Raw genomic sequence first — 27,993 nt, 5'->3', positions numbered from 1 at the left:
CTTACCCTATCAAGGCGGAGGCAGCAAAACGGCATCTTCTCCTGCAGGAGGTGGCACAGGGCAGGAGAACTCCCAATGTATGGTGAGTTAAGAGGGTAGCCTTTCACCCACCTGGTACACACACACACACACACACACACACACACACACACACACACACACACAAATGCAGTGAACATCAGAGCATCTACACACAACCTCTTGGTGTTTCATCACACAGCCCTGCTCTACTCACTCGCACTGCGCTCCCCACCACTGGCCTTTCTGCTCTCCTCCTTCTTCCTCCTCCTCTTTTCCCTCTTCTGCCCCCTCGTCCTCAGACTGGTCCCCCAGCAGGTCGAAGGTGGGGCTGACCCCGTCCACTAGCTCCAGCACAGGAGCGATGCTGTGCCTCCTCTCCTCCGCCGAATCGCCCGCCGCGGGCAGCGACAGGGTGTTGCTTACGCCAGCCTCTGCACGGCCCGCGCCGCGCCCACCGCTGACCCCACCAACGGTTGCTGGCACTGACCCCTCCGGACTGCTGTCACTGGAGTCATGCAGGTCTATAGCCACCGTGCCTGGAGACAGGAGCCCACATACAGGGGTGGGATTAGCTTTTAGAGATACTGTGTGTGTGGTACTTCTCTTAGCCAAACTACAGTATATGGACAAAAGTATTGGGACACCTGCTTATTCATTGTTTCTTACTAATTTAAGAATTTTCTCTTTCTTGTGTTGGAGTAACCATCTCTACTGGCCAGGAAAGGTTTTCTACTAGACTTTGGAGTATTGTTGTGAGGATTTGATGGCATTCTAGCACTTTTATATAAATGGCGTTGTCACAAAGCAAGAGAGGCTGTGTAAAGCCTGGAGATTTGTCTCCAAATTCCAAAAGAATAGTTTTGGCCATTTTCCCTAAAACACATGCCAGCTCAACAAGCTAATTTAACAACTATGCCATTCCTCAGACGTCTTAGAGCTCTGAGCACCAGTTTCCTGGCATGTTAGTTAGGGATCTGGAGCTGTGGCATCCCATCCCATTAACCAGCTGGGAATGATATGGGGATGCATAGTATTAATTCCAGCCCTGTCCGAAGTTAGGGAACATTAGGAAACATGCACTGCTGCTGCAAACTGGAGCAAAAGACAGGGCTTGGATCCAGGTCTTTTCACTAGGTGGCGATATTGGACCAGGCGAGTCCTTCATCATAATCAATGCTTGAAGCCACAACATCTTTATTATCCTGTCAACCATTTGTCTCTCGCTGTGCACAGATTCATCCCCCATATTCATGCTCAGCAACGCAGCACTGTTATTACCTTTTTAGAGCAAAGTAAGCATCACAAACCCGATTCTTCATCTTCAGCTGTCAGCGTGTACACAGTGAGGCTGAACCGAGAGATTGAGACAGACGTAAGGAGCGCAGTATCAGACAAATGTTTGGACACGTCTAATCGAGGGTATGTTTTTTTGCCATGCCTGCAATTACACCACTTTGAGGCCTACAAGGTCTCAGCATATGAATATCTTCTTCAAGTCTTCTTCATAGCATCTCAGGTGGCTCCTGGTAAGGCTACTTGTGAGAATGTGAATACAGAACGTGTAAAGCCCCAGCATGGCAAAGGGGGGCTACTCTGCTGGAAAAGCTGAGCCATGCTGTCATAGTCATCAATTCCCACCCAACAGTTAAGACGTCCTAGTGATGCTAACAGCACTGAGGGAGGTGAAGACTAGGACGTGCTTCCTCTGAAACACCTGAAGTGCCTCCTCATCTTGTGGAACTGCTGCAAACACAATGTCAGTAGACAGCTAAACACATGTGGAGGAGAACACTGAGGGCCTGCATCGAGCTGAGTGATTAGGGGGGCTGGAGAGGAAGGCCAGTTATGCTCTATCAGGCTTCTTGGACCCCCAAATACGGCTGTGGCATCACCAGGGATCGAACTAGGGATCTAACCATGTGCATTAAAAAAAAATACATAATGTTTAAGCAGCACTATGGAAAATATTCTACGGAGCATTTTCTTGCTCCTGGGCTCCCCCTACAGTCCGGAAGTGTAATTTGCACTTTGAGCCGCCACTAAAGGACACGTTTTTCTGGACGAGCTGAGAGCAACAGAACCTCCACTTAAAGAGAAAGAAGAATGCGGACTAAGGTGGTGGAGTAATACTACATGACATTTGTCCCTGTCAGCATCTCCAAAGTTACACACTACAGTAAGGAATGAGCTGTGTGCCCAGAGTACCAACGACAACGGCGCTATTCTCCCTGTTAGATGCTCCTGTCAGTGGAGCATCACAATGATTTTGAAGCTGCTAGTTTTGAGGTAAAAATGCTACGTAGTGTTGCTTTAAAGGCATGTGAATAAGAGGTACTATGGTGGTGTGCCTGACCCATGCTGGCGATGATGCTGTGTACGGGCAGGCGTGTCAGTCCATGATAGATCGTTTGTGGGACGCCTCGTGAGTCACCCCCCGGGCCCCGGGCTGGTTCGCGGTGGCCCCTGACGAATGCAGAGTTTTCTTCTTTGGAGATGTTGATGTAGAAGCAGGTGTCCGAAGCACCCATGATGTGGCAGGGGCCGGGGTTCAGCAGAATATTGGCTGTGTCCAGTCTCCGAACGCCAATGAGACACACTCCATACCTGCCACAGAAGAAATATATATATATATATATATATAAATGTACATGTAAGGGTACGATCTAGTGTTAGGCTCAGACAAGCCTTATTACTTACGGATAATATTTGACATACTATAATAGACAAAAGTAAATGGACAAAAGTATGTGGACACCCAAACATTACATCTGTCTGGGCTTGCAGAACATCTTATTCTGTACAGCAGATCTCATTCATTCAGTACAGTGATAGCTTCCACTTCTCTGGGAAAGCTATACAATTCACTGGATTCTTTACTTCCCACCCTGGAGGTCCGGACTCCGGGTAGGCCAGTCGAAATTGTCCACACCCAACTCAACTAACCCTTTCCTTAAAGACCCCAGGCATTGCTACGCAGTAATAGGAAAGGCTCTACCCGTTTTTCTTTGTCTTGCCACAAGGATGGAATCTGTGAGCCTGTTATTCCTCCTTAACTAAACTTCACAGCTGGAACATGGATTTGGGCAGGTAGGAGATACCCCAGCTGTCCAGCCAATCAAGATTCATCCGTCAGACTGGCAGATGGTGAACACTGGTTCATCCGAGTCCAACGGCAGTGTGCTTTACACCACTCCAGTTCAGTTAATGCATAGCAATGCACATGGTGAGTGTATATCTTATGTTGTGTGAGCAGCTCTGCTGTCGTGGTCGTCATGGAAACCCAATCCATGAAGCTCTCAACAAACACTTATTGTGCTTGAAACTCTGTAATCTCATTCAGTGAACGTGTGTGGCCTAATGCTTAGCAGTTGAGCTGCTGTTGCTCCTGGAAATTTCCACTTCGCAATAACAGCACTTACAGTTGGCTGGGGCAGATCTAGCAGAGCATATAGTTATGTGTAAATATGCACACATATAGAAACAAACATGTGTGTGTGTGCGTGTGTGTGTGTGTGAACACTCACTTCTTGTGTGCATGGAATGAGGCGAAGGTGAAACTCTTGCCCTGGTACTCCCCGAAAAACTTGCTTTCCTCCAGCCGGATATGGTGCACCTCGTTGGCCGAGCAGCGGCGATAGGTGCGCTGCCACTGGTCGGCCGAGTTTGCCCCTCCTTCCCTGAAAAATGGCAGACAAACAGAAGGATGACCTTTACAAAGATTCACGCTCAGATTTCCCGACATTAGCATCAAAGCCCCCTTCAGGGTTCATGACCACCAGCACAGCTGAGGGAATCAGTGAGGCACATAAGGAAGCATATATCTTATCAGGGGGAAATGTGGGACTGCAGAGATAAATTCACCATTTATGAGGTTAGGTGTCTCTCTGTGTGTGTGTGTGTGTGTGTGTGTGTGTGTGTGTGTAACAGTCCATGACGGAACTGACCTGTTGAGGGGCTGGAAGGCTCCCCCTCGCTGCCTGAACGATTCTGAAGGTGCTGTTCTGAAAGTAAAATACAAATGCATATATACTATATGGACAAAAGTATTGGGACACCTGCTCATTTACGGCTTCTTCCAAAATCAAGGGTATTAAAAAAAGCTTATCCTAGTTTTGTTGGAGTAACTGTCTCTACTGTCCATAGAAGAAGGATTTCTACTAGATTTTGAAGGAGCACTGCTGTGAGGATTTGATGGATGTTTGCAGGTTGTTGGATGATCACCAACCCCACCTTATCCCCACGTCATCCCAAACTCATTCTAAAAGTACTGGGCGGAGCACCATCCATCATTCCAGAGAACACAGTTGCTCCACTGCTCTGCAGCTCAATGCTGGGGGGCTTTACACTCCTCTGGCCAATGCCTGGTATTGGCATCGTGCCAATTCTATTCTATTCTGTTGGCAATACTTCTCTACAGGGACTACACCAGCTGTGTAGGTGATCAATTGTGGATCTGTGTCAGTAATGGGTGAAGCTGTATGCATCCATCAATCAGAAGGGGCGTCCACAAAGATCTGGACATTTAGTGTCCATATAGAGTTTCGCGCCGGATGCTGGAGCTGCTGAGATATAGCCAATCTATTATCTTGGCTATCGGCATGCATGCATGTATGTATGTGTGTATGTGTGTGTGTGTGTGTGTGTGTGTGTTTGTGTGTGTGTGTATGTTTGTACTTACTGTCCTCGAGAGGAATGGATCAGTAAGGTTATCAGAGTGGAGGTACCCGGACATACACAGTTGAGGGCCAGCATAGCGTACTTAAACTCCTCCTCACACACTACATGATCTGCATAAATAAAAAGCAAACAAACAAACAAATAAACAAACAAACAAACCCGAGAGTCAAGGTCAAAACACACACTCGCATGCATTAGTCCTCGGAGGTGTGGATGTGCAGCAGGTGTAAGATGATAAGATCACAGTTCAGCTTCATGATTAATTGATTTTAATATCAAAATCGAAATTAGTGAGAGCTTCAAACTGCTGCAAATTTAATTACAGCCTACATTATTAACAATCCCCAAAGAACACTCCAGCCATCGCTATTCTCATCTCTGTCTGCTGGATGTGTGGCATTGGGTCCAGCGCCACCAAGAAGAATATTTAACAACTAGTAAGGGTGGAGACCAACACATGCCCCTTCTGACACTTGTAAGCAACATTATGCATCCAATACAACATTACCAGGGAAACGACGCGCCTGGTGGGCAGCGCAGTCTACTCGGCTCAGATGGGGGCCAGTGGCGGCCAGCAGCCCCCCCCCCAAGACAGTAAGGCCAATTGTGCTCTCTCAGGGCTCCGGCTGCCGGTGGCTAGCAGCATGACCGGGATTCAACCCAGCGACCCTCTGGTCATAGTGTCAGTGACTGTGTGTGTGTGTGTGTGTGTGTGTGTGTGTGCAGCACAGTAAAGCTATAGGTAAACCCCCCTCAGAGAAATATAGCTATGTAGTACTGCTCAACTGCAGCTAACCATGCTAACTAGCCAACTACCCATAAAGTCCTCTAACAATAGCCGTCCCCAGTATCGGCCACTTCCGGGCACTGCACATTTCCACTCTCTCTCTTTGCCAATCGCACATATCAGGGCACTAATACGAACGCTAACACCATCACACCTCTCAGATATGGGAGTCTATGGGAGCTTGCTCCGGCTAAATGCCACCGTTTTACCATTTAGAAACATTGGTGGAGTACGTGGGGGTCATGTGTAGAGATTTAGTAGAAGCATAGTAGCAGTAGTAGTCACTATATGCCCTGCTAGATCTGCCCCAGCCAACTGTAAGTGCTGCTATTGCGAAGTGACGGAGTGGCGGAGCCAAAGAGCACAAAAATGGTACCAGGGTTGTTGTGTTCACCTACTTAACACCACTTAACAAGCTCAGCTTACATAAGCAGACAGATATCAGGTGGACATTCGATGCTATGTAGACTATCAGAACAGGCCTGGAGCTTTTATATAAGTCATAAAAAATCTATATTTTTTGTAGAACATTTGACCAAATTACTATAAACGTCTACACAGACCATCAATACATGCTGGTAAGCTCCAGATTAGATCTGGAGCTTAAAATATTGACAAAATTCCAATTAAAATGGAAATTTACCCATAACTCAATATCTCCCCCCCAAACCACTTACGTAAATATCAAAGCACCAAAGGTAATCTTTTTTGTGCATTAGAAGAAAAGGAGCACTTAAAGCTCCTTCTCACAGTAAGACCCTGCATTTGACCTGCGAGGGGTGTTCAAGAGGGGCCGCAGCTTTGTTCTTCCATTAAGAGTGGGTGAGATAAAGAGAGAGGTTAAAGATGACCAGCCACTCCGCTGCCTGGGATGGCTGCCCTCCGCCACGGCCGTCCACAGGCATACGCACCGAGTGTGAGGAGAGAAGGAGAACACAGCATTTTGGGAAGGCTTAGCTCTGGTGTAAAAACACTGCTGCTATTTGATTAAAACAAGCAATTTGCAGCATGAAAAACAGTGGAAACAGCCCGCAGCAGCACAGGTACACTGCTAACGATCCTCTAATTAATACAGCAGCATCTCAGCTTGGTTCCAAACTAAATCGTGGCTCTTTTTTTTTTTTTTTCGCTAATAAGGACAAAAACAAGTCAATATGATTGTGTTTTAACAAACTGGAGAGCAAAAACAAAGCCTCCAGGTGCACGACCACGGACATTCCTCCTTTCCTTGCCTTTAGAAACTCCAACTCAGCGGCCTCCTGCTTTCCTCTCAAAAAATAAAGGGCAACCAGCCGCTATTCTGCGTGAATTGGTGAAATCTGTGCAGCTGTTTTTGCTTTGAGTACCTGCCGCCTTTCACACTCAGACTATTTGATGTTAAAAGGCATTCGGCCGAGCCTATGAGACGCGTTACATAAGAAGTGAGAAGAAGCAATACACAGTGGAAGGCTGATGAAAAAGCCGGGGGGGGGGCGTAATTGAATGGAAATGAGGACGGCAAAATAGAAATCGTTACAAAATCAAGATGACTTGTACGGACGGGCTGGGGCCGTAGAATCGAGCTTAAACAGGACTGAGAGAATAGTTTAGGATTAGTAACACCCAACCAACCACATGGGGTACCACACCAACCACTTGGCAACATACTATAGTACCTATCTAGCAACACCCTGGCAAACCCCCCTGGGGAAACATTATTGCATGGATAACACCTAGGAAGGTCGTAGCACCAGAGCAAGTACCTAGCAACCACTTAGCAACGCCCTCGCAACCTCCTTGAATACCATAGCAACCGACTAGCAACACCACAGCGACTACCTAGCAGCTACATAGCATCTGCCTAGCAACACCAGCACAGATTACCACTACCTAGCGACTAGTAAGCAACACTATGTCAAGCACCTAGCAACCACTTAGCAACATTCTACCATAGTGATCATCTAGCAACTACCAAGCAACACCACTGCAACCCTGTGGGATACCATAGTAACAACCTAGCATCAACATAGCAACACCATATCGACTACCTAGCAATTAAATAACATCTGTCTAGCCACACCAGCATAGATTACCACCATCTAGTGACTAGTAAACAACATTATGTCAAGCACCAAGCAACCATCTAGCAACTACCTAGCAACACCATAGGGATCATCTAGCAACTACCTAGCAGCACCATAGCAACCCTGTGGAATACAACAAAATTGAGCAGACCAAAGTATTCCCTGGGATACCAAAGTAACCACCTAGCAAAACCATAGCACCCACGGTGCATTCACATCACCATTGCAACACCATTGTAGCCCTGTGGCATACCATAACAACAACCTAGCAATCACTTAGCAAGACTATAGTAACCATCTTGCAACTACCAAGCAACACCCTGGCAACTCCCTGGAATAACATAGCAACCACCAAGCAGCACCATAGCCTCTACCTAGCAACTATATGGCAACACCATAGCAACCCTGTGGGATACCTTACCAACCACTCAGCAATCACTTAGCAAAACCATCTAGCAACTATATGGCAACATCATAGTAACCCCATGGAATACCTGAGCAACCAACTGGCAATCACCTAGCAAGACTATAGTAACCATCTTGCAACTACCAAGCAGCACCCTGGCAACCCCCTGGGATCCCATAGCAACCACCAAGCAGCACCAAAGCAGCTACCTAGCAACCACCCAGCAATCACCTAGCAAGACCATAGTAACCATCTTGCAACTACCAAGGAGCACCCTGGAACCCCCCTGGGATACCATAGCAACCACCAAGCAGCACCATAGCAGCTACCTAGCAACCACATAGCAACACCATAGCAACCCTGTGGAATACCTAAGCAACCACCCAGCAATCACCTAGCAAGACCATAGTAACCACCTAGCAACAGCCTAGCAACTGCCTGGAAGTGGCACACGACCACACAAGCTATGCAGTTCTGTGAGTTCATTAATGTATAAAGATGTAACCAGGTTCAAATGCCTGTTCTCCGCTCTCTGCCGAAAGAACCTTTGGAGGTGGGGGTGGCCGTTCCATAAGTGTGTCAGCTGGAAATTTTGCGAGCACAAGCACCTCAGAGTGGAAAAGCAGATTGGACACGGCTCTGTAATTCTGCTGTTGCTTTGGGTCGAGATTTGACTTTTTCCTAACAGGGCTGTATGTAAACAGCTTGTCTAAGTGCTCTGCACACACACCTGACATTAGAGAGAAGCGTACGGCTTGAGAGGCACTGTAAGCAGAACAGGCAGCGATTACGTGAGTTTTACAGTTGCAGGGTTCTGCGATCCGGGGAATGCTTCGGCAGACGGAACAAGTTCAGACAACCAAGAACAGGTTTAGACGCATTCACTGAACAGTGTGAACAACTTAACGTATGACTGGCGGTTACGGGCGGCAGTGAGGACTGGAGAGGAACTGGTGAGGAACCTAAGTTGCGAAGAGCTCTCAAAAGACAAATGCATCTCCGGTTAGTCAGACCCGTTAGAATCCCATCGCTGTGTGGGCCAGGATATGCAAATTTGCTTGTTGCACAGCAATTATTACTGGTGTTTCAGTTGTAATGGGAGGGATACCAACACCAATAACAGGCGGATGCATGACGTGACGTGGCTCAACTGCGTCTCAGATCAGACCGCCTCCTGAAGTGGTTCGAGTGTTCAGATCTGTATCTGGTTTAAATGGAAGAAAAATACAGCGCATCCAACAAGAAAGGCAGCCCTGTGGATGTTTTATACAGTAAAGCTCAAGATCCCATGAGCTGATACATTTTACCATGGTCATCCCAGGCCTACACACTTCTCTGGCTGCAGAATGTAATACGTTTAAGGAGCCATCGCCAATTCTTGAGAATGGACCACCAGCGAGATGTGTGGATGAATAGGGTAAAAGGGGTGGTTTGGCAAATGTTCCCAACCCTGAAACTGTCAATGCTCACTTTAACTCATTTAAATCTGCTGTCGGAGCTATAGATCCTCATTGGCCATGGTCAAATATGCTGCCGTTATCCCAATATAGGAGTATCTGACTGTCCTGAGACATGAGAGATTCCACAGCCAGAGGTTTTATGAATCCAGAAAGTGCTCTAGAAACTCATACGGGTCTAGAGGGACCACTATACTTGAACCCTGCTACACAACATTGACACAGCTGTGCCATTATAATAGATGCCGTATGTTGTCACGAGTTGTAATGACAGATTATGTCCATTAGTATGACAGTGGTGTCGTGATACCATTATCGGTAACTGTCACGACAGCCGCTACAGTGCTTGATGTCTTCAAAAATAGCAGTCACACCATTACCTGGCGGACGGGGGGCCGTGTTTTCCCCATGAAAGCAAACTCATCAGCCTTGCATTTGGTCCAATTTGGTTGTTTTTGGTCTTTTTACTTGGTGGTTTCCTCAGGTTCTGAGAAGAAAGCTACGCCTCAGGGTACAGCAGCTTATTAAAAAGCTCCTTCCTCAAAAAAACCCTAACAAAAACACACACAACCACACACACTGAGGGTCAGATCAGAACCACTCCGCCCCAACCCCCCTCCAGTGTTGTTTTTCGGGCCTTCCCACTCAGTTTAATTGAGAGGAGCCTGACAGCACCATTCGTGTTCTATTAGAGCCAGTCAACAGCGAGCAATGGGAATTCATCATGCGGTTTACGATTGCGTTATCTGCTACACTGATAAACAAAAAGACCAACCTATCGGAACGTGGTTGCATTTGATTTCTCTGAGAGCTTTTCAATTAAATATACATGCTGAAATGATTGGTAAGTGGTACAATATTGGTATGCTGGGTTTATGTAGAAAAACACTTCATAATCAACAGAGCTTTCCACGTAAACACTAAAAAAGAATCTGCTGATAAAGGATTTTGAGTAGTGATTTTAGTGGCAAATGAACTTTGAGCCTTCAACAGATTCTCAGATTAAGTCTTGGGATATCTGTCCAATACATCTGTCCAACGCTTGGAGCAGATTGGAGTACCTGCCAATACAGTGTTAAGTAGTGCTGTAGTTTTGCATTCATAGAACAAATAGTGTGTAAATTAGTTCTCGATCAGCAGGCTTCTCTAGGCAGCTGCCAGATAATCTGAAAAGTCAAGTAGTTGATGCCCACAAAGCAGGAGAAGGCTATAAGAAGACAGCAAAGCCATGTCTGGTAGAAATTTCATCAGTTCATAATGTAATTAGACAATAGCAGCTAAGAGCTACAGTGGATTTGATAAAGTTGAGCACATATGGTCGCTAGAAATGCAAATGCAAAACTCCTTGACCTTGATTGACCTTCAGGAAAATTTAGAAGAAAAAAGCTGAAATGAAATTTCCCCATTCATTAAAGCCCACCTTCATCTCACATGGGTCTCTTCCAGGCCCCATGTGCAGTGTACAACCCAGATGGCACCCATATTTAGCCCCTCCTGGGGGGTATCTGACCCTGTTGGGCATCCAAATGTGGGGCCAACATGGCCAACCTGTTGGCAAAACTTTTTGGTTCCCAGTTGAGCTGACCATACAGGCCCCACATGGGCATGCCTGGCCTATAATATCTGGCCTAATGCCATGAGAATCAAACTGAGGGTCAATAAATGTAAATTTCACGTTATACGATATACTGCATAAGGTTGTTCGTACATTCCGAAAGAGGCACACTAAAAGGACACTCATCAGACCCTTTTCTTTAATTGTTTTCTATATAACGACTTCTATCGCTGACCAGCAGCGACATGACGTAAATGCTAAAATCAGCAGGGAATGCTTACTGTATGCAGTGTCATTCTGAAAGACCTGAAAATGCGTATTTACAGAATAAAATAAACACTATAAAATAAGCACTCTATAAAATAAACACTATATAAATAAACACTCTAAAAAACACTATAAAATAAACACTATATAAATAAACACTCTATAAAACACTATAAAATAAACACTATATAAATAAACATTCTAAAACAACACTATAAAATAAACAGTATAAGATAAGCACTCTATAAAATAAACAATGTACAAAATAAACACTATATAAATAAACACTCTAAAAAACACTATAAAATAAACACTATAAAATAAGCACTATATAAATAAACACTCTAAAAAACACTATAAAATAAACACTATAAAATAAGCACTATATAAATAAACACTAAAAAACACTATAAAATAAACACTATATAAATAAACACTCTATAAAACACTATAAAATAAACACTATATAAATAAACATTCTAAAACAACACTATAAAATAAACAGTATAAGATAAGCACTCTATAAAATAAACAATATACAAAATAAACAATCTATAAAATAAGCACCACATAAACACTCAATGAAATAAAATGTAAAACAAAAGAATTGCTCTCATCCATAGCTTTGTGATTTTATTTCATTAAAAAAAAAAAAAAAATATATATATATATATATATATATAATTATTATTATTCTTTTTTAATTTTTTTATTTTTTGCTTGTTTTTTGGATTCAGGGAAGGATATATAACCCCCCACCCGCACTACACTCCTGCTTCGGTATCAATCACCCTAAAAAAAATCAATGGCAAGCGGTGCGGTTTTGGCGGATACCAAAAACGTCCTTGTGAACACAGCTTAGCGCTGCACTTTTCACCAGCAGCGACTGCACTCCAAGCCCTACAGCACTGAAAAACAGCCCTCTCCAAAACAAGGGCCGGCATTATGCCAGTTTGATCGCTCTCATACACTGAAAAAAACCCCAATGCTTTAAATTTACATGATTACAACGTGTCAATGGTTGCACTCAAATACAATGTGTTACATCAACACAGGTCAACAAAGATGGAAAGTGAAAGACAACAACTGCTGGGGTTGGTGCAACATATTTTGTTGAAGTGCAACCGACTGGCACGTCTGAATCACGGGTCATCTTCTCTAGCCGTGGCACGGCGCTGTTAGTGTAACGGGAGATTCAGCGTCTGATTTGGAAAGCGTACGAATCCAGCCGGGTCAGACCTGGGCTGATTACCTACCGCTGACTGAGGGACGTTTGGTCAAAGAGAAACTCTGAGAGCCCAGTTTGAGAGAATCAGGCATAACCTTGAAGTGATTTCTTCTGCCCAGAAACACACACACACACACACACCTCGTACCATCACACTCTTTCCTTTCCTTGACCCCGGTAAACACCCGAAGCAATCGGTGCTTATCTGTGTTCCGTCTACTCTAGCATTGGCTTCTGCTGTGGCGTTATTTAGAGCTCAAAATACCTACATTCTCTGAAAGACCACATAGTGAGGATATCAGAAATCATCTTTTGTGTCCCTGCCATATGGATCAGTGTGTGTGATTTTCTCAGGTTACTACTATATCTGGAAGCATATCATGCCACACAGAGCTGAATCAATAAAGTTAGCCCAGAAAAACGAACTTCGTTAAGGACAAACTTAGCTAGAGGTTTAGCTAGCGAGCTATACCGAAAAACAGGCCGGTGGAATGTCTGCTTAGCCTGTAAGTCTTATGTTTATCTCAGAAAACCTGGATTTAGACTAAGAAAAGGATCCTAATCTCATGAAGAACCCCAAAAAAACATTGTTAGGATTGTCCAAGGTTAGCACTGTTAGGATTGTCCCAGGTGGCACTGTTAGGATTGTCCCAGGTTAGCATTGTTAGGATTGTCCCAGGTTAGCATTGTTAGGATTGTCCAAGGTTAGCACTGTTAGGATTGTCCCAGGTTAGCATTGTTAGGATTGTCCCAGGTTAGCATTGTTGGGATTGTCCCAGGTTAACATTGTTAGGATTGTCCCAGGTTAACATTGTTAGGATTGTCCAAGGTTAGCATTGTTAGGATTGTCCCAGGTTAACATTGTTAGGATTGTCCCAGGTTAGCATTGTTAGGATTGTCCCAGGTTAGCACTGTTAGGATTGTCCCAGGTTAGCTTTGTTGGAATTGTCCCAGGTAGGCATTGTTAGGATTGTCCAAGGTTAGCACTGTTAGGATTGTCCCAGGTTAGCACTGTTAGGATTGTCCCAGGTTAGCACTGTTAGGATTGTCCCAGGTTAGCATTGTTGGAATTGTCCCAGGTAGACATTGTTAGGATTGTCCCAGGTAGGCATTGTTAGGATTGTCCCAGGTTAGCATTGTTGGAATTGTCCCAGGTAGGCATTGTTAAGATTGTCCCAGGTTAACATTGTTAGGATTGTCCAAAGTTAGCATTGTTGGGATTGTCCCAGGTTAGCATTGTTAGGATTGTCCCAGGTAGGCATTGTTAGGATTGTCCCAGGTTAGCATTGTTAGGATTGTCCAAGGTTAGCACTGTTAGGATTGTCCCAGGTTAACATTGTTAGGATTGTCCCAGGTTAACATTGTTAGGATTGTCCAAGGTTAGCATTGTTAGGATTGTCCCAGGTTAACATTGTTAGGATTGTCCCAGGTTAGCATTGTTAGGATTGTCCCAGGTTAGCATTGTTAGGATTGTCCAAGGTTAGCACTGTTAGGATTGTCCCAGGTTAACATTGTTAGGATTGTCCAAGGTTAGCATTGTTAGGATTGTCCCAGGTTAACATTGTTAGGATTGTCCCAGGTTAGCATTGTTAGGATTGTCCCAGGTTAGCATTGTTAGGATTGTCCCAGGTAGGCATTGTTAGGATTGTCCCAGGTTAGCATTGTTAGGATTGTCCAAGGTTAGCATTGTTAGGATTGTCCCAGGTTAGCACTGTTAAGATTGTCCCAGGTTAACATTGTTAGGATTGTCCCAGGTTAGCATTGTTAGGATTGTCCCAGGTTAGCATTGTTAGGATTGATTAGGACTTTTTGACATAGTTTGAATCTGTCAATTGTTCTTTACATTGTTTCCCAATTTTATGATGAACGGACCAAAAGAAATTCTCCAAAATGACTTGGAAAAAATGATTTTCCATTGACTTCCATTGAAACTGAATAAGGTTTTTTCCTTCCCCTGTAAAGTTGCCATTTTGGAGATGCGAGGCCTCATAACAGCGCAAATTACATACAATCAGTCTTAAAAGCAGCAATTAATCAATTAATCAATTAATTCTGCATTGACGTACTTTGACCAGCAGTTTTGAGCTACACTTTCTCATTAAGTTGAATAGAACAGAGTAGATGTGGACAGTCAATTACTGACCCAGAATCAGCCAGGTATGCTGCACAATCTCTCTCGGCCTCTCTCGTTCTTTCTCTACCCCCTACGCTCTTTAAGACAGCTTTTCATTTTTATTGTCCGCCCATAGTGAAGTGGTGAACGGTGTGTGTGAGCTGCTTCCCCACAGACAGTAATTACAACAGCCCTCCTCATCTGGCGACCCTAATTAAATCAGCATGTTGTTCCCCGGCTTTTAACTGATCTGGCTATTGACGTGGCGAGGCGGCGCACCAGGCCGAAACGAGGCAGGGAGCGGGGAGTCAGCTTTCTGTTGAGACACATTTACACATCAAAACAAAAAGGAAAGGAAAAAAATCAATTAATGCACAGAGATTCCCACCAGTCTCCACCGAGCAGCCGACGGACTGGATATCTGAGACGGAGCAACGTGTGCACAGGAGAACGGCGAACCCTCTAGCGCGGGGATGCAGGCATTAGACAGAGATTAAGCTATTTGCAGAGCTCAAGTCGGGTCTTTGCTGGCAATCATTAATGCCACCCACTCAGCCATCTAGAGCACCTCTTTACGGGCCGTGTCACAACACACAAACACACACCGACAGCTAGAGGAATCGCACACTGAGCCGTTCCACAGAGCTGTCAAAAACAAGACTGCGGCTGTGGCTTCTGCAGAGCACCAAAGCTAAAAGTCTGTACATCGAGCCATGTCTTCTGGATTGTGGAGAAGATCCTGGTAGTTCCTGAAGGTCCGGAAAGCAAAAATCTGTTTAGGTGCCCTAAAATAAAAGCCTGTATTTCCCTTGTGAGAGTTGAATAACGAGAGTTCGGTACGTGGAAGCCACAAAGCGTGAACCTCATACACTGTTGTTTCTTCAGCAAAAACAGGCCAATTCCAAAACCCCAAAACTGTTACATCACAGTCCTGACTCGTTATATTTACACCCTCCAGTTTAGATCAAAACTCACCCACTAGAGGAAGCCTTTTGATAGCTAAGCTGTAAGCCGTTAAACAAGGAAAGTTTGGAATTGCATGGTATTGTGGGAACTGTAGGATTTAGGAGTATCGCTATGGTAACGCAGAAAATAATCATTTAAACTAAAATCATGGCAGATCAGACAGTTTACCAGGAGGCGTCGGTAGACCCAACAGCACACAATGTTGCTGTGCCCCACTAAAATCCTGGCATAAAAAGTCAACTGTGGTCCTGGATTGCAGTGCAGAACTACTGGACACGCCATGCAAATTCACTACAGGCACTACATTTCCCACAATGCCCCAGCGTCTCTCCAAAAGCATATGTAGCTAACGCTTTCAGTCAGAGCCAGCAGACAAGGTGATGATAGCTTATCGCTGTATGTTGTGGTTATAACCCCTTATAAGCACATAACTTAGCAAATGTAGCAAATCATTTTTGCTAATATGTAGCAAAAATAGCTACATATTAGCAAAGGCATTCATTAAACTAGCAACGGCATCAGTTACGTTAGCCTAGGCTTTATTTATGCTAGCTAGTAGTAGTAGTAGCTAGGAGAGAGAGCGAGGCCAACTGTGCTCCCTCTGGCTCCGGGTGCTGATGGCAGGCAGCATGACCTGGGATTGGAATCCGTGATCCTTGGGTAGCGCCTTAGGCCTGGACCACTCGGAGCCCTCTAAACTAAGACAGGTGTATTAGGTCACTACAGAGTACTGCTGGTCCATATTGTGTTTCACACCAATATCCCACGTCAGGCATTCTGACACCCCTCAAAACACGAACCGCAATCAAGCAAAGTTGACGAAAACCGTAAACGAGATGTTTCCACAATCCAGCTTTTAATAGACATCAACTCAGAATGCGTGAAGTTCTTCTAACATGTCCCAGCTGTGACCCAGCATGCCTTGATTTGGCACAGTTTGAGGTCCGGATGTTGAATGATGATCACCACCCCACCTCATCTCATTCCCAACTCCCCAACTCATCCCAAAAGTACTGGAGGGAGCACCAACCATCATTCCAGAGAGCACAGTCAGTTGCACTGCTCCACAGCTCAATGCTGGGGGGCTTTATACCCCTCTACAAGCCCACACCTGGCATTAGGCAGCATGATGCCAATAGGATCATGCTTATCTGCTTCAGAGTTCTATTTTATTGGCAGTACTTCTCTATGCATTTGCACATGTGTGTCAGCAATGGGTCACTCTCGATGCTGTACCCGAATGGTACTTTTCCCGAATGGTAAAAAGGCTCAAACGTCTATCCCTAACACTAGCGACTCCATGGAGGGCTGGGAACAGTTCCCATTTCCAAGCCAGGCTGCTAAATCACAACCAGAGTCTCCGGGGCTTTTACTTTGTTTTGCTCCCCTCTTTCAGTCTATCCAAGTGGGAGTCGCTTCATTTCTGGTCGTGCCAGTCGGTGTGTTGTGACGAACTACAGGGACAGTTCGGTCGATAATGACAAACTGAGCAAACGCAGCGTGCTGAACCGAATACAAGAGCCAAAGGAAAGGCTGGGGCTCTTTAGGCCGCCGTTTGATGCCGCATCTGTATGCATTGAAGGTTGGTTATTAGGGGACTGTCAGACTGAGCAGAACAAGCTCAAACGGCATCATCAGGGTCATGTAGGATACAAACATGGCTTAGGAAAAAAAACGAAGCTGTGAAAAGAAAATAGCTCGATTTGAATTCACCGTGGTTCAGGATGTCACAATCATGATTACCTTGACCTACGACACATAAGACGTAAGACCGGAGCGGAAGATGTGAAGGAAAACCAGAGCTACAACCAGGACTACGAGAGCCCCAGTGGTGTAATGTGCCTAGCCATGCCGCTTTGCCATCAGCAGCCGGAGTCAGAATAAGCACAATTAACCCACGCTCTCTCCAGGTGGGTAGATGGTGCTCTCTCCCCTTATCACAGGTGCCTGTTAGCTGGTGTGGTGGAGCTGAGGACCCGGTGCTTTCCTCTGAGCGCGTCGGCCGCCTGGCGATGCTAAATTGGTCTCCTGTTAAGTCCTTACCGTACTAGTTTAGGGAGTTACGGGGAGTTACGGAGCGGTGGATTGGCAGTACCAAATTGGCAGGACAAGGGAAAAGCCTGGCAATATTGGGAATTCTGGTGAGATGCAGTGAATCCCCATTGTCCGTGCACTGTAGTACTGTTGAATAGATAAAGGCACTGTGGTACTGTTGGATAGATAAAGGCACTGCGGTACTGTTGGATAGATAAAGGCACTGCGGTACTGTTGGATAGATAAAGGCACTGCAGTACTGTTGGATAGATAAAGGCACTGCGGTACTGTTGGATAGATAAAGGCACTGCGGTACTGTTGGATAGATAAAGGCACTGCAGTACTGTTGGATAGATAAAGGCACTGCAGTACTGTTGGATAGATAAAGGCACAAGGCACTGCGGTACTGTTGGATAGATAAAGGCACTGCGGTACTGTTGGATAGATAAAGGCACTGCAGTACTGTTGGATAGATAAAGGCACTGCGGTACTGTTGGATAGATAAAGGCACTGCAGTACTGTTGGATAGATAAAGGCACTGCAGTACTGTTGGATAGATAAAGGCACAAGGCACTGAGGTACTGTTGGATAGATAAAGGCACTGCAGTACTGTTGGATAGATAAAGGCACTGCGGTACTGTTGGGTAGATAAAGGCACTGCAGTACTGTTGGATAGATAAAGGCACTGCGGTACTGTTGGATAGATAAAGGCACTGCGGTACTGTTGGATAGATAAAGGCACTGCAGTACTGTTGGATGGATAAAGGCACTGCAGTACTGTTGGATAGATAAAGGCACTGCAGTACTGTTGGATAGATAAAGGCACTGCGGTACTGTTGGATAGATAAAGGCACTGCGGTACTGTTGGATAGATAAAGGCACTGTGGTACTTTTGGATAGATAAAGGCACTGCGGTACTATTGGATAGATAAAGGCACTGCGGTACTATTGGATAGATAAAGGCACTGCGGTACTGTTGGATAGATAAAGGCACTGTGGTACTTTTGGATAGATAAAGGCACTGCGGTACTATTGGATAGATAAAGGCACTGCGGTACTATTGGATAGATAAAGGCACTGTGGAACTTTAGGATAGATAAAGGCACTGTGGAACTTCTGGATAGATAAAGGCCGCCTGGCTTCAGGGTTGCAGTTCTGTCTGACTCATAATGTTAATTTTAAAGTGGGTCACCTTCAATCTTCCTAACCAGGGGGTGGTGGTGAGAAGGCCCAGGGGGTGGTCACTCTGATGAATCTTGCTGCGGGTGGTGGTTATTCAAACATCCAAACTCATCTTGGTGTTAATTTACCTAATTAGATGTCTGAATCAGGCACAGGAGGTACCTTGTAAGACCTTTTAATGAGTTTTTTTTGACTGAGAGATTCTGAGTGTGTGAATGTCCGGGGTGCTATCATCTTAACCCTCTGGAGTCTAAGAGGGCACTTTCTCAAAATGTTCAAAACAGCCTCAGCTCTCCCTGTAATGAGACCCCACCTAGACCCCCGTGCGAAGAGATGCTCCAACCCTAAACCTGAAAAACTGAAGTTGGATTTCAGAAAGTCTCAGTATTTCCTGTGAAAGCATCCCTTTACCCATGTGGGCGAATTGCTGCGGTGCCTACCAGTGTGTTTACCAGAGTCTCAGCTTCACTAGAGCAGTGGAACGTGGCGAGAGGCAGAAGACGGGTTTCTGAGCGTCCAACACAAAGACGGACACACGAATCCACCAGTTAGACACAACAAGAGGCGGAGACCAGTACGTCGGCCCGTCTTCACAGCCCTGGAACTGCGGATGTGAGTCACATACGATCTGGCGATGAGATGCAATGCAAAGGACGGAGTCTACAGATTCAGGAAATGCCTGAACCGTATTTCTGCGCTGCTTTATCGCAAAGATATTCGTAGAAACGACGGATCTGACGCACCAGCACGTCCATAGACTCGACTCCAGATGATTATGCAAAGTGGTGATCTCTAATCAGGGCTATATAGTGTCGCTGTCACACAAAAACCTTGTATCTCCAAAACGGCAAGATGAAAGATAATGGGACAATTCTACTGAGCACTTAATGGAAGTCTAAAGTGTAAAAGGATTTCATTCCAGGTCATTTTGGAGCATTTCTATTGGTCCATGCATCAGGGAATTTGAACCCCTTAAACAGTCTATGGACCACCAGTTGGCCGCCAGTGCAAACTTTTACACCCAGAGAATAGCCCTTGAGTTCATAGTTCTTGAGTGATGCACCCCAGTGTGTAGTAAGCCTTAATAGTATTAATGAATGAATTAATTTTGAAATAAGCTATTTTTAGTGCTGGCATATGCATGGTCCCTATACTGGGTATCGAACCAGTGATCCTCTGATCACTCAAAGCTTCTTAGTCCACTGGGCCACTCGGGGTCCCCAGTAATATTTAATATTAATATTTAGTGCACTATCCTGTCAAACCCACACGATTAACATATAGTCTATGCCTTACAGTATCAGTGCGTAGTACACAATCGGGACGCCACCAATATGATACGCTCTCCTGTTACATCCCGACCTAAAACACATGGAGAAATCACAGACAGGTGCAGATCACCTCGCCTGCTGGCTGCACACAATCTATGAATGTAAAATCTGCAATATCCGACTTTCACATTTAAATATTGAAGAATTGTGAGCTCTGAATATTATTAGTGATTAGCGACGGTGGCTGAATTGCTCATGTCTAGCCTTGCTGCTGGTGACACACAAGAGCCAATTCAGCCCCTCTGAGGCAGTGCTGGTAGACCGAGGGCAATGAGGAGAGCTTTGATGTGATCATGAGAGTGCAGAGGGGATATGTCCATCACACACACACACACACACACACACACACACACACACACACACACACACTCAGCTGCTCCCCCACAGACGCCTGTGTTTCCATCTCTCTAATAACAGTGTGAAATTCCCCTTCATGCCACTTCCTGGTAATCACTTCAATAATGTGGCCTCACGCAAGTGTGCACACGCGTGCTCACACACACAAATGAGAAAACACACACACACACACACATGCTTGTACACAGAGACACACACACAAGGCATTAACACAGTGGCCATTGTTTCTCTGTCCCTTTGCAATATCCTAACATGGTAAATAGAACAGAGGTTAAATCCCAGGAGCTCAGCCCCCATCACCCACCCCCTACCAAACCACACCCTTCTCCCTCCCCCCACCAAACCACACCATTGCACCTCCCAGCCCTAGTAAATCACACCCACTACCGAACCTCACCTATTTATATCAAACCCTACCCCAACTACACCCGCCCCATCAAAGTTTCCACCCACCCTCTATTAAACCACACCCCTCAAACTCCAGCACCCCTTATCAAACCACACCCCGTCAAAGTTTCCACCCACCCTCTATTAAACCACACCCCTCAAACTCCAGCACCCCTTATCAAACCACACCCCGTCAAAGTTTCCACCCACCCTCTATTAAACCACACCCCTCAAACTCCACTGTATAAGAATGCAAATAAACTATATAAATGTGTGTATTTATCATTTCTGATTTTATTTATTATTATTATTAAGAATACAAAAGGATGCACAAAAAGAAAAGTTTTCCTTAACTTTTAATGGACAGTGTAACCACACACCACATACACACACATACACACACACACACACACACACACATACATACACACACAAACCTGACTGAGAGAAAAAGGAGGTTCTGCTGCTGCTGGAGTCTGAACTACAGTCCCTCTACTTTCCAACCGGAGCAGAGCTGTGAGATGGGCTGATGGATGGGTGTGAGTGAGGGGATGGTGGGCAGTGTGTGTGTGTGTGTGTGTGTGTGTGTGTGTGTGGAATTCCCTTTTTTACTGTGTTAACACAAACATCACTCACTGTCTGAGCAAAAATGGAGAGAGAGAGACATATAGAGAGAGAGAGAGAGAGAGAGAGAGAGAGAGAGAGAGAGAGAAAGAAATGGAGAGAGAGATATATAAAGACAGAGTGAGAAAAAGAGAGAGAGAGAGAAAGAGAGAGAGAGAGAACGAAAGAGAGAGAGAGAAAGATAGAGAGCAAAAAATGGAGAGAGAGCAAGAAATAGATATATATATAAAGACAGAGAGAACGAAAGAGAGAGAGAGAAAGAGAGAGAGCAAGAAATGGAGAGATATATATATATAAAGACAGAGTGAAAGAAAGAGAGAGAGAGAGCGAGAGAGAGAGACTGGGGATGTATGTGATCCATGTACTGAATGTTCTTGACTCCACCTAAATTCTCCATCCTATTTACACACACTCTAACTCCATGAAATGCTGCGTGAAAATGCCGTGAAAATGCTGATGTCATCATATCCCATAACCCCGCTGGATTATCAGGTCTCAGTTTTCCTTTGTTGTGCAAAAGACAGAACATCTATTCCTGGATTCTCTCCAGCCAGCAGAGCTGAATGACAGCGTGTTAACAGACCCAGCGAGGACGTGCGAAAATTCAAGGACACACAGTGTCCACAGTCTGCCTCACACACACCTACACACACACACACACACACTAACACCTATACAGACACACACACACACACACACACAACATAATAACACAGTTTTCTCCTCCCCTACGCCTCCCTTCCTTGGAGAGGACAAAAGAGCAACGGGGCGGTTCTCTGACCTGCAAACTTGACGTGGAACTTATTCTCAGGTTTGAGAATCTGGACGTAGAGGGGACAGTTTGGGGCAAAGTCCTTCACTGCCCAGGCCCGGAGGATCGTCTGGTGATCCTGAGTGAGAGGGAGAGAGAGAGAGGGAGGTTCACTGAAGGTAAAGCTTATTTATTAAAACCAGGTTGGAGCTGGATTAGGTTCCCCATGTAATGCAATATGTGGACACAGTATGTCCAAAAGTTTGTGGACACCCCTTCCAATGAATGCATTCGGCTACTTTAAATTGTCAAATAGACTCAGACTCCCTGTAGCAGATGAACGAACATGAATCTATTGGAACCATGCTGCCTAATGCCAGCTGTGGGCTAGAGGGGTATAAAGCCCCCCAGCATTGAGCTGTGGAGCAGTGGAGCAACTGTGGAGTCTGGGACGATGGATTGTTGGTGCTCCATCCAGGACTTTTGGGATGAGCTGGGAAGTTGGGGATGATGAGGTGATGAGCGGTGAGTGGTGAGCATCTTCCAACAGTCTAACCTCACTAACACACTTGTTGCTGAATACAATCAAATACTCACAGCAATGACCATGTACCCTCTTGCTTGGATGGCCACACCAGTCCTTAGCGGATAAGACCGGAAACCCCTGGTCCAATCAATGGCAGAGCTCGCGTGACCGTATCTGTACCGTAACTGTACCTTCTCTGATGGCCTAGAAGACCCTAAGGGTTCCTCTCTGCTTGGGTTAGAGGAACCTGTCCAGGTGGAACTAATCCAGCTCCAACAGGGTTTTCTAAGGTAACACTGAGGACAAGTTAAAAGGTGAGAAGGGAGGAAGAAACGACAGGAGCTCTGAAGGAACCTACGGCAGCCAGGCGATCCACTTCAAACCGGTTGCTCAGGATGAAGCACGCTTCTGCATCGTCCATTCTGCAGCCAATCAGAACACACGGATCAGAGAGGAACAGGACAGTGAGACCAGAGGTTTAATGATGGGTGTGAAGATAGGAGAGACACACAGACACACAAAGAGAGAGAGAGAGAGAGAGAGGATTTCATCAGGTCACCAGTTCAAATGGACAACAGGTCCATTACCTCACAGGTCCTCCAAGACCAAGAGACGCTATTAGCCAAATGGAACAGACAGACGGTGTATTACAGCAGGCCATTAGTAATGGCTCTTTCTACAGGCCGCAGACCAAATGTAATTAAAACAACTCTTATCAAAAGCGCAAGTAAACAATATATTGCACAAAGGCTCCTTAAGGGAATCGCTGAATCATAATGTCAACATTAATAATCATGAACAAAAGCTAGAGGCTACCGGCATGATTAGCATTCTACCATTGCTGGCTGTAGCAGCAACAAATCATTTCCTTAAGAAAAATCACACAGCCATGATCAAGGACAAGCTTGGCACTGGACTGACATGCTTCAGGACATCGACGGACCTCCAGAGGTCGCTTGTTATGGACTTACATTGGTAAAATCAAAAGTCCATCAATTGTGGTTCGGTGTGAAATGCAGTGTTCAAAAGACACACAATTAAATCCCCACAGTGATGGGGAACGGAAGCAGACCCTACAAAGTTGAATCCCTTTTAAAAAACGACCAGTTATTACATGAAATGTTGACGAACGCACTCCCTGATGCCTGACGCATTGTTTTTACATCTTGAACGCTCGTCACTGAATGCAATAAAATCCTCACAGTAATGGCCCTTCAAGCCTACTTCCCTTGACGGTCGAGACGGTTACTCCAACAAAAGCAGGATAAACTCTTTTTAAGACCCTTGATTTCAGAAGAAACAATCAACAGGCGAGTGTCCCAATACTTTTGTCATGACTGTTGTCATTTTAATGTATAAAAGCCAGAGATACAGAGATACATGCAGGGCACTCTAAGGCAAAAGAGTCCCCATAAAAAGATATTTTTCAGATGTACCACTTGCCAATAGACCAGTGCCTCCACTGGGGCTATTCTGCTGATGGAATCGACAGGTTCATTTTTTCTACTTGTTTAAACCTGCTGTCGGTCACCCACCAGATCAGTCACGACCCCATTGCCAGTCTTATTAAAAAGATACACAAGGCTTTTTTTCTTGTTGGATGCGCTATGTTTTTCGCCTAGTATGCGCAAAGTCTCATGGACAGCGCAGCTTGTCCGGTCCAGTGGGCCAATCTGGGCATTTAATAATGGATCGGGTATCTGAAATTCTCAGCTAAAGATCCAGCGAATCCCTCAGAAGTTTGGCACTATCGCTATCACCACAGCACCATTTACAGCGGCTACAGGTCGTGACTTACTTGGCTCTCATCAGGTCCTGGTCTTTCAAGGCAGAGCCCTGCAGGTAGATGACCCTCTGAGCCCAAAGCGGGATGTGTAGGACCCTCCGTACCTGGACATCTATCTCCGTTGGACAGAGGATCACCACGTAGTAGTCCTGTCCACCACACAGACACACAGAGACACACAAATTTAAAATCTGGCCCAGTTTCTTCAGATCTTCATGATCACCTTCTTACTTACTTTGGACCTACCAGACCGGATGGATGTTCTTCATAATACTGAGGACAAATCTGCTTGAGTTTATGGATCCTATGATGACATTCATTGCTAGAAAAGTTGAGGATGTTTTTTTTTTCTCCCAGTTTGGTATCCACCCTTTCGTAGCGCCCCCTAGCACTAGCAATGCCCCCACAGTAGGTGGGTAAGGACTTAACACATGTGAAGCCAGACACTGCCTCTTTTCTAACTGTTGTCGGTGCGGAATCGCAGGTAGGGAGGTAATACGATGTAGCACTGCCGGGCAGGCGACAGGCCCGGAGGAAAGTGCCGGGTCACCAGCTCCATCGCACCAGCTAACAAGCGCAGTGCCGGCTAACAGAGAGTGTGGTTGAGAGTGATGAAAGGAGAGAGCACCATCCACCCGGCCAATTGTGCTCTCTCAGACTCCGCTCACTGATGGCAAAGCAGCATGGCTCGGGATTTGAACTCACAACCTCCAGACCACAGTGGCAGCGCAATAGGCCTTGAAGGCTTTGAAAGCTTGTGGGCTGGAGTTCAGGGCGGCTTCAAGTTATGTGCAGGAAGGGGTGGAGCTGAGGTGAATGTGGAGACGAAGGGAGGAGACGGGTGGAGGTGGATGTCTGTCTTCCATAATTTAGTTTACTGAGGATATTCCATAACTCCACTATGGAGTTGCACACCAAACAGTATGTAAAATCCAATGATGCACAGTAGAACAGTGCACCACTGCTCCGTCAGAGTTTTCTAGAAACACTGATTCCTTCAGGTACTGTTCTCCAATAGTTACTGAAGAGCACAGCGCAAGACTATCACCATGTGCGGCGCACATACTGAAAGGATTCAAACATTTATTAGCTGTCTTGGGAGCAGCTCTCTGTGAGCTGTAAACAGCTGTAGTTCAGAGATGCCTGGCAGAGCAGGCAGCGGTCCATTTAATGAGGGCTGAAATCGCTCTTCCACGTCAGCGTCACCCACCGAACCCCTGGGTAGGAAAGTCACCGCGGCAAACAGTTCTGACAGATCGTTGTGCAAAACATGCTCCACTATATCACCACAATTCTCATTTCTGCTTCGCCAATAAAGGACCAACAGTGACAACGCTGTTTTTTTCATTTACCAAAAAGTTGTATTTTGACGTTTTGACTTTTCAGACAATGGAAACTCTGACTCCAGCATGCTCATGTGGGCTTCACAGCTGGGCACGGGCTCTGAGTGGGTTTGTATAGGTTGTGGGGCTTCCCAAATGGGCCCCATTGTTACAGTCCTCTCTAATCTCCCCACAGCCCAGATGGGTCCCATGTTAAATCCCTCCTGGTCCCAGCATTGACCCACCCTAGTGGAACCCTGGAGAGCATCCATATGTGGGGCCAAGATGGAAACCATGGACAAAACTTTCTGGTTCCCAGTTAGGCTACCCATACAGGCCCTACTGGGGTATGTTATGCGGGTATATATATATATGGTGGCTCAGCGGTCAGAGCACCAGGCCATTAATAACTGGAGTTGGCTGCCCACCGCTCTGGGTGAGTGTGTACTCACTGCCCCTAGTTCACTAGTGTGTGTTTGTGTTCACTACCACAGACGGGTTAAATGCGGAGGACACATTTGTGTGACAGTGACAAATATGTGCACCTTTACCATATATATATATATATATATATATAAATTGTGTCCAAGTTAAAGAGATTGTCAGGGTACCAATTTAGTGTGGCCAATTTAAAACCCTGATGGACTTGGACATGGGGGAACTCTTCAGGGCAGAATTATGCAGCCGCTTAGGGTCCCAACGCCACCAGGGGGACCCTAAGAGCACCAAAATATCATGATAAAAAAATACATATTTTAAAAATAACATTAAATAATAAAACAAAATGGTATTACACAGGTAAAAGCCATTTTTATATTAATTTATATTCATAGTTGGCTCACCAATACTAGGTTACAGAATTTCTGCTGCTGCCACTGTTGGGCAAATGCAGATATGCGCCTCCTGGGTGGTCGGTAAAGGCCGGGTGCTTCAGCGTATGGCGCAATGTCTCTCCCCCTATGGAATGATGAAGCATCTGGTGCTGAGGTGGTGGTATGGCGGGCCCCAAATGGAAATCTGCTTAGGGCCCCCTAAAGGCTTGGGCCAGCCCTGCCTCAGCGACTGCGACCCTGAGACCCCTGGAGCTGTGTGCACACACCTTATCCATGGCGCCACCGTGCCGCCACAATTCCTTGTGACAAATTCAATTACTGACCAGCCTAAGAAGTCATAATGAGAAAACTAATGCCCAATAAGTTGATTAAGCTCTGAGCCTTTACAACTAGAAGGGTGTCCAAGCGTAGGGGGGGGGGGGGGGGGGGGGGGTAAAGTGCACATTAGGATTCCCAAGAAACGAATGTGGAAAAGGACTGTGGAGCCCCACCTTCCCCTGTTTTTCTCCTTATTCCTAGTGAATCATCTGGAAAACCTGCAATCGAGATGAAGGGAACTCGACTACACCGGCTACATCACTATGACAACAACCTGTTCCGTCTCCGGCTGCATCCGAACAGCTTCCACATCATCCGCGTGACTCGCTTTTCCATTTGCACTTCAAGAGTGCGTGTCGCGACGTGTCGCGTTGCTGTTGCCTGTCATACGACACCGCAGGAGGTGTCGCGGCAAACAGGCTTAAACCACAGACGTGTCACAAATGTTTACATTCAGGTCCACGTGTACGTTCAGCCAGCTCACAAAACACATGTGTGTGTGTGTGTGTGTGTCATGAGTGAAAAGTGTGTGTGTGAGTGAGTGAGTGAGTGAGTGAGTGGGCTGCGTTGGCTCGGAGACCGAACTGGCGATTTACTGTAAAACTGCTGTAATCCCTCAGCCTGAACTGCAGCTGCCTGGAGCTCCTGCTGAGGATCAGCCCTGATCCCTAATGAGCAGAAATCTACACTTGGACCACACACACACACACACACACACAATGGCATATTTGATGCATGCAAACACACTCTACTGTTCAACAGTTTGGAATTGCAGATTTTAACCACTTTTGTCATTTTATAGAAAATAATAACTTGCGTAACATGGTGCACTCCCTAATTTTAGATTCCCCAATTACCCAACCCACTCGTTAGTACTCTCCCCCATCACATGTAATGCTCCCGACACTGACGGGGTGAGGACTGACACATGCTTCCTCCGACACATGAGCAACCTGCCATCGTCACTGCTGATGCAACGCCACCGCAACTGGTCAACCAACA

At 45.7% G+C, this 27,993-nt stretch overlaps 1 protein-coding gene across 2 annotated transcripts in view; it reads right to left on the bottom strand.

The window, feature by feature from the left end:
- The window catches only part of kcnt2b (potassium sodium-activated channel subfamily T member 2b), a 98,530-nt gene that overhangs the window by 16,500 nt on the left and 54,037 nt on the right, over nt 1–27,993 (bottom strand). Inside the window, exons 12-20 of one of the 2 annotated variants that reach the window (XM_072675219.1) lie at nt 24,531–24,667; nt 23,091–23,154; nt 22,237–22,345; nt 4,700–4,808; nt 3,966–4,022; nt 3,546–3,698; nt 2,375–2,625; nt 236–557; nt 6–111 (exon numbers count right to left, since the gene is read on the bottom strand). In XM_072675219.1, coding sequence (XP_072531320.1) covers nt 6–111; nt 236–557; nt 2,375–2,625; nt 3,546–3,698; nt 3,966–4,022; nt 4,700–4,808; nt 22,237–22,345; nt 23,091–23,154; nt 24,531–24,667 — 1,308 coding nt within the window. The remainder of the gene's footprint in view (nt 1–5; nt 112–235; nt 558–2,374; nt 2,626–3,545; nt 3,699–3,965; nt 4,023–4,699; nt 4,809–22,236; nt 22,346–23,090; nt 23,155–24,530; nt 24,668–27,993) is intronic. The other variant, XM_072675220.1, reaches the window with a different exon arrangement.

This window comes from Salminus brasiliensis, chromosome 3, assembly GCF_030463535.1.
Source record: "Salminus brasiliensis chromosome 3, fSalBra1.hap2, whole genome shotgun sequence".
NCBI lineage: Eukaryota > Metazoa > Chordata > Actinopteri > Characiformes > Bryconidae > Salminus > Salminus brasiliensis.
The sequence above is the reverse complement of the archived record's forward strand: the minus strand, read 5'-3'. Positions and strand labels throughout refer to the sequence as shown.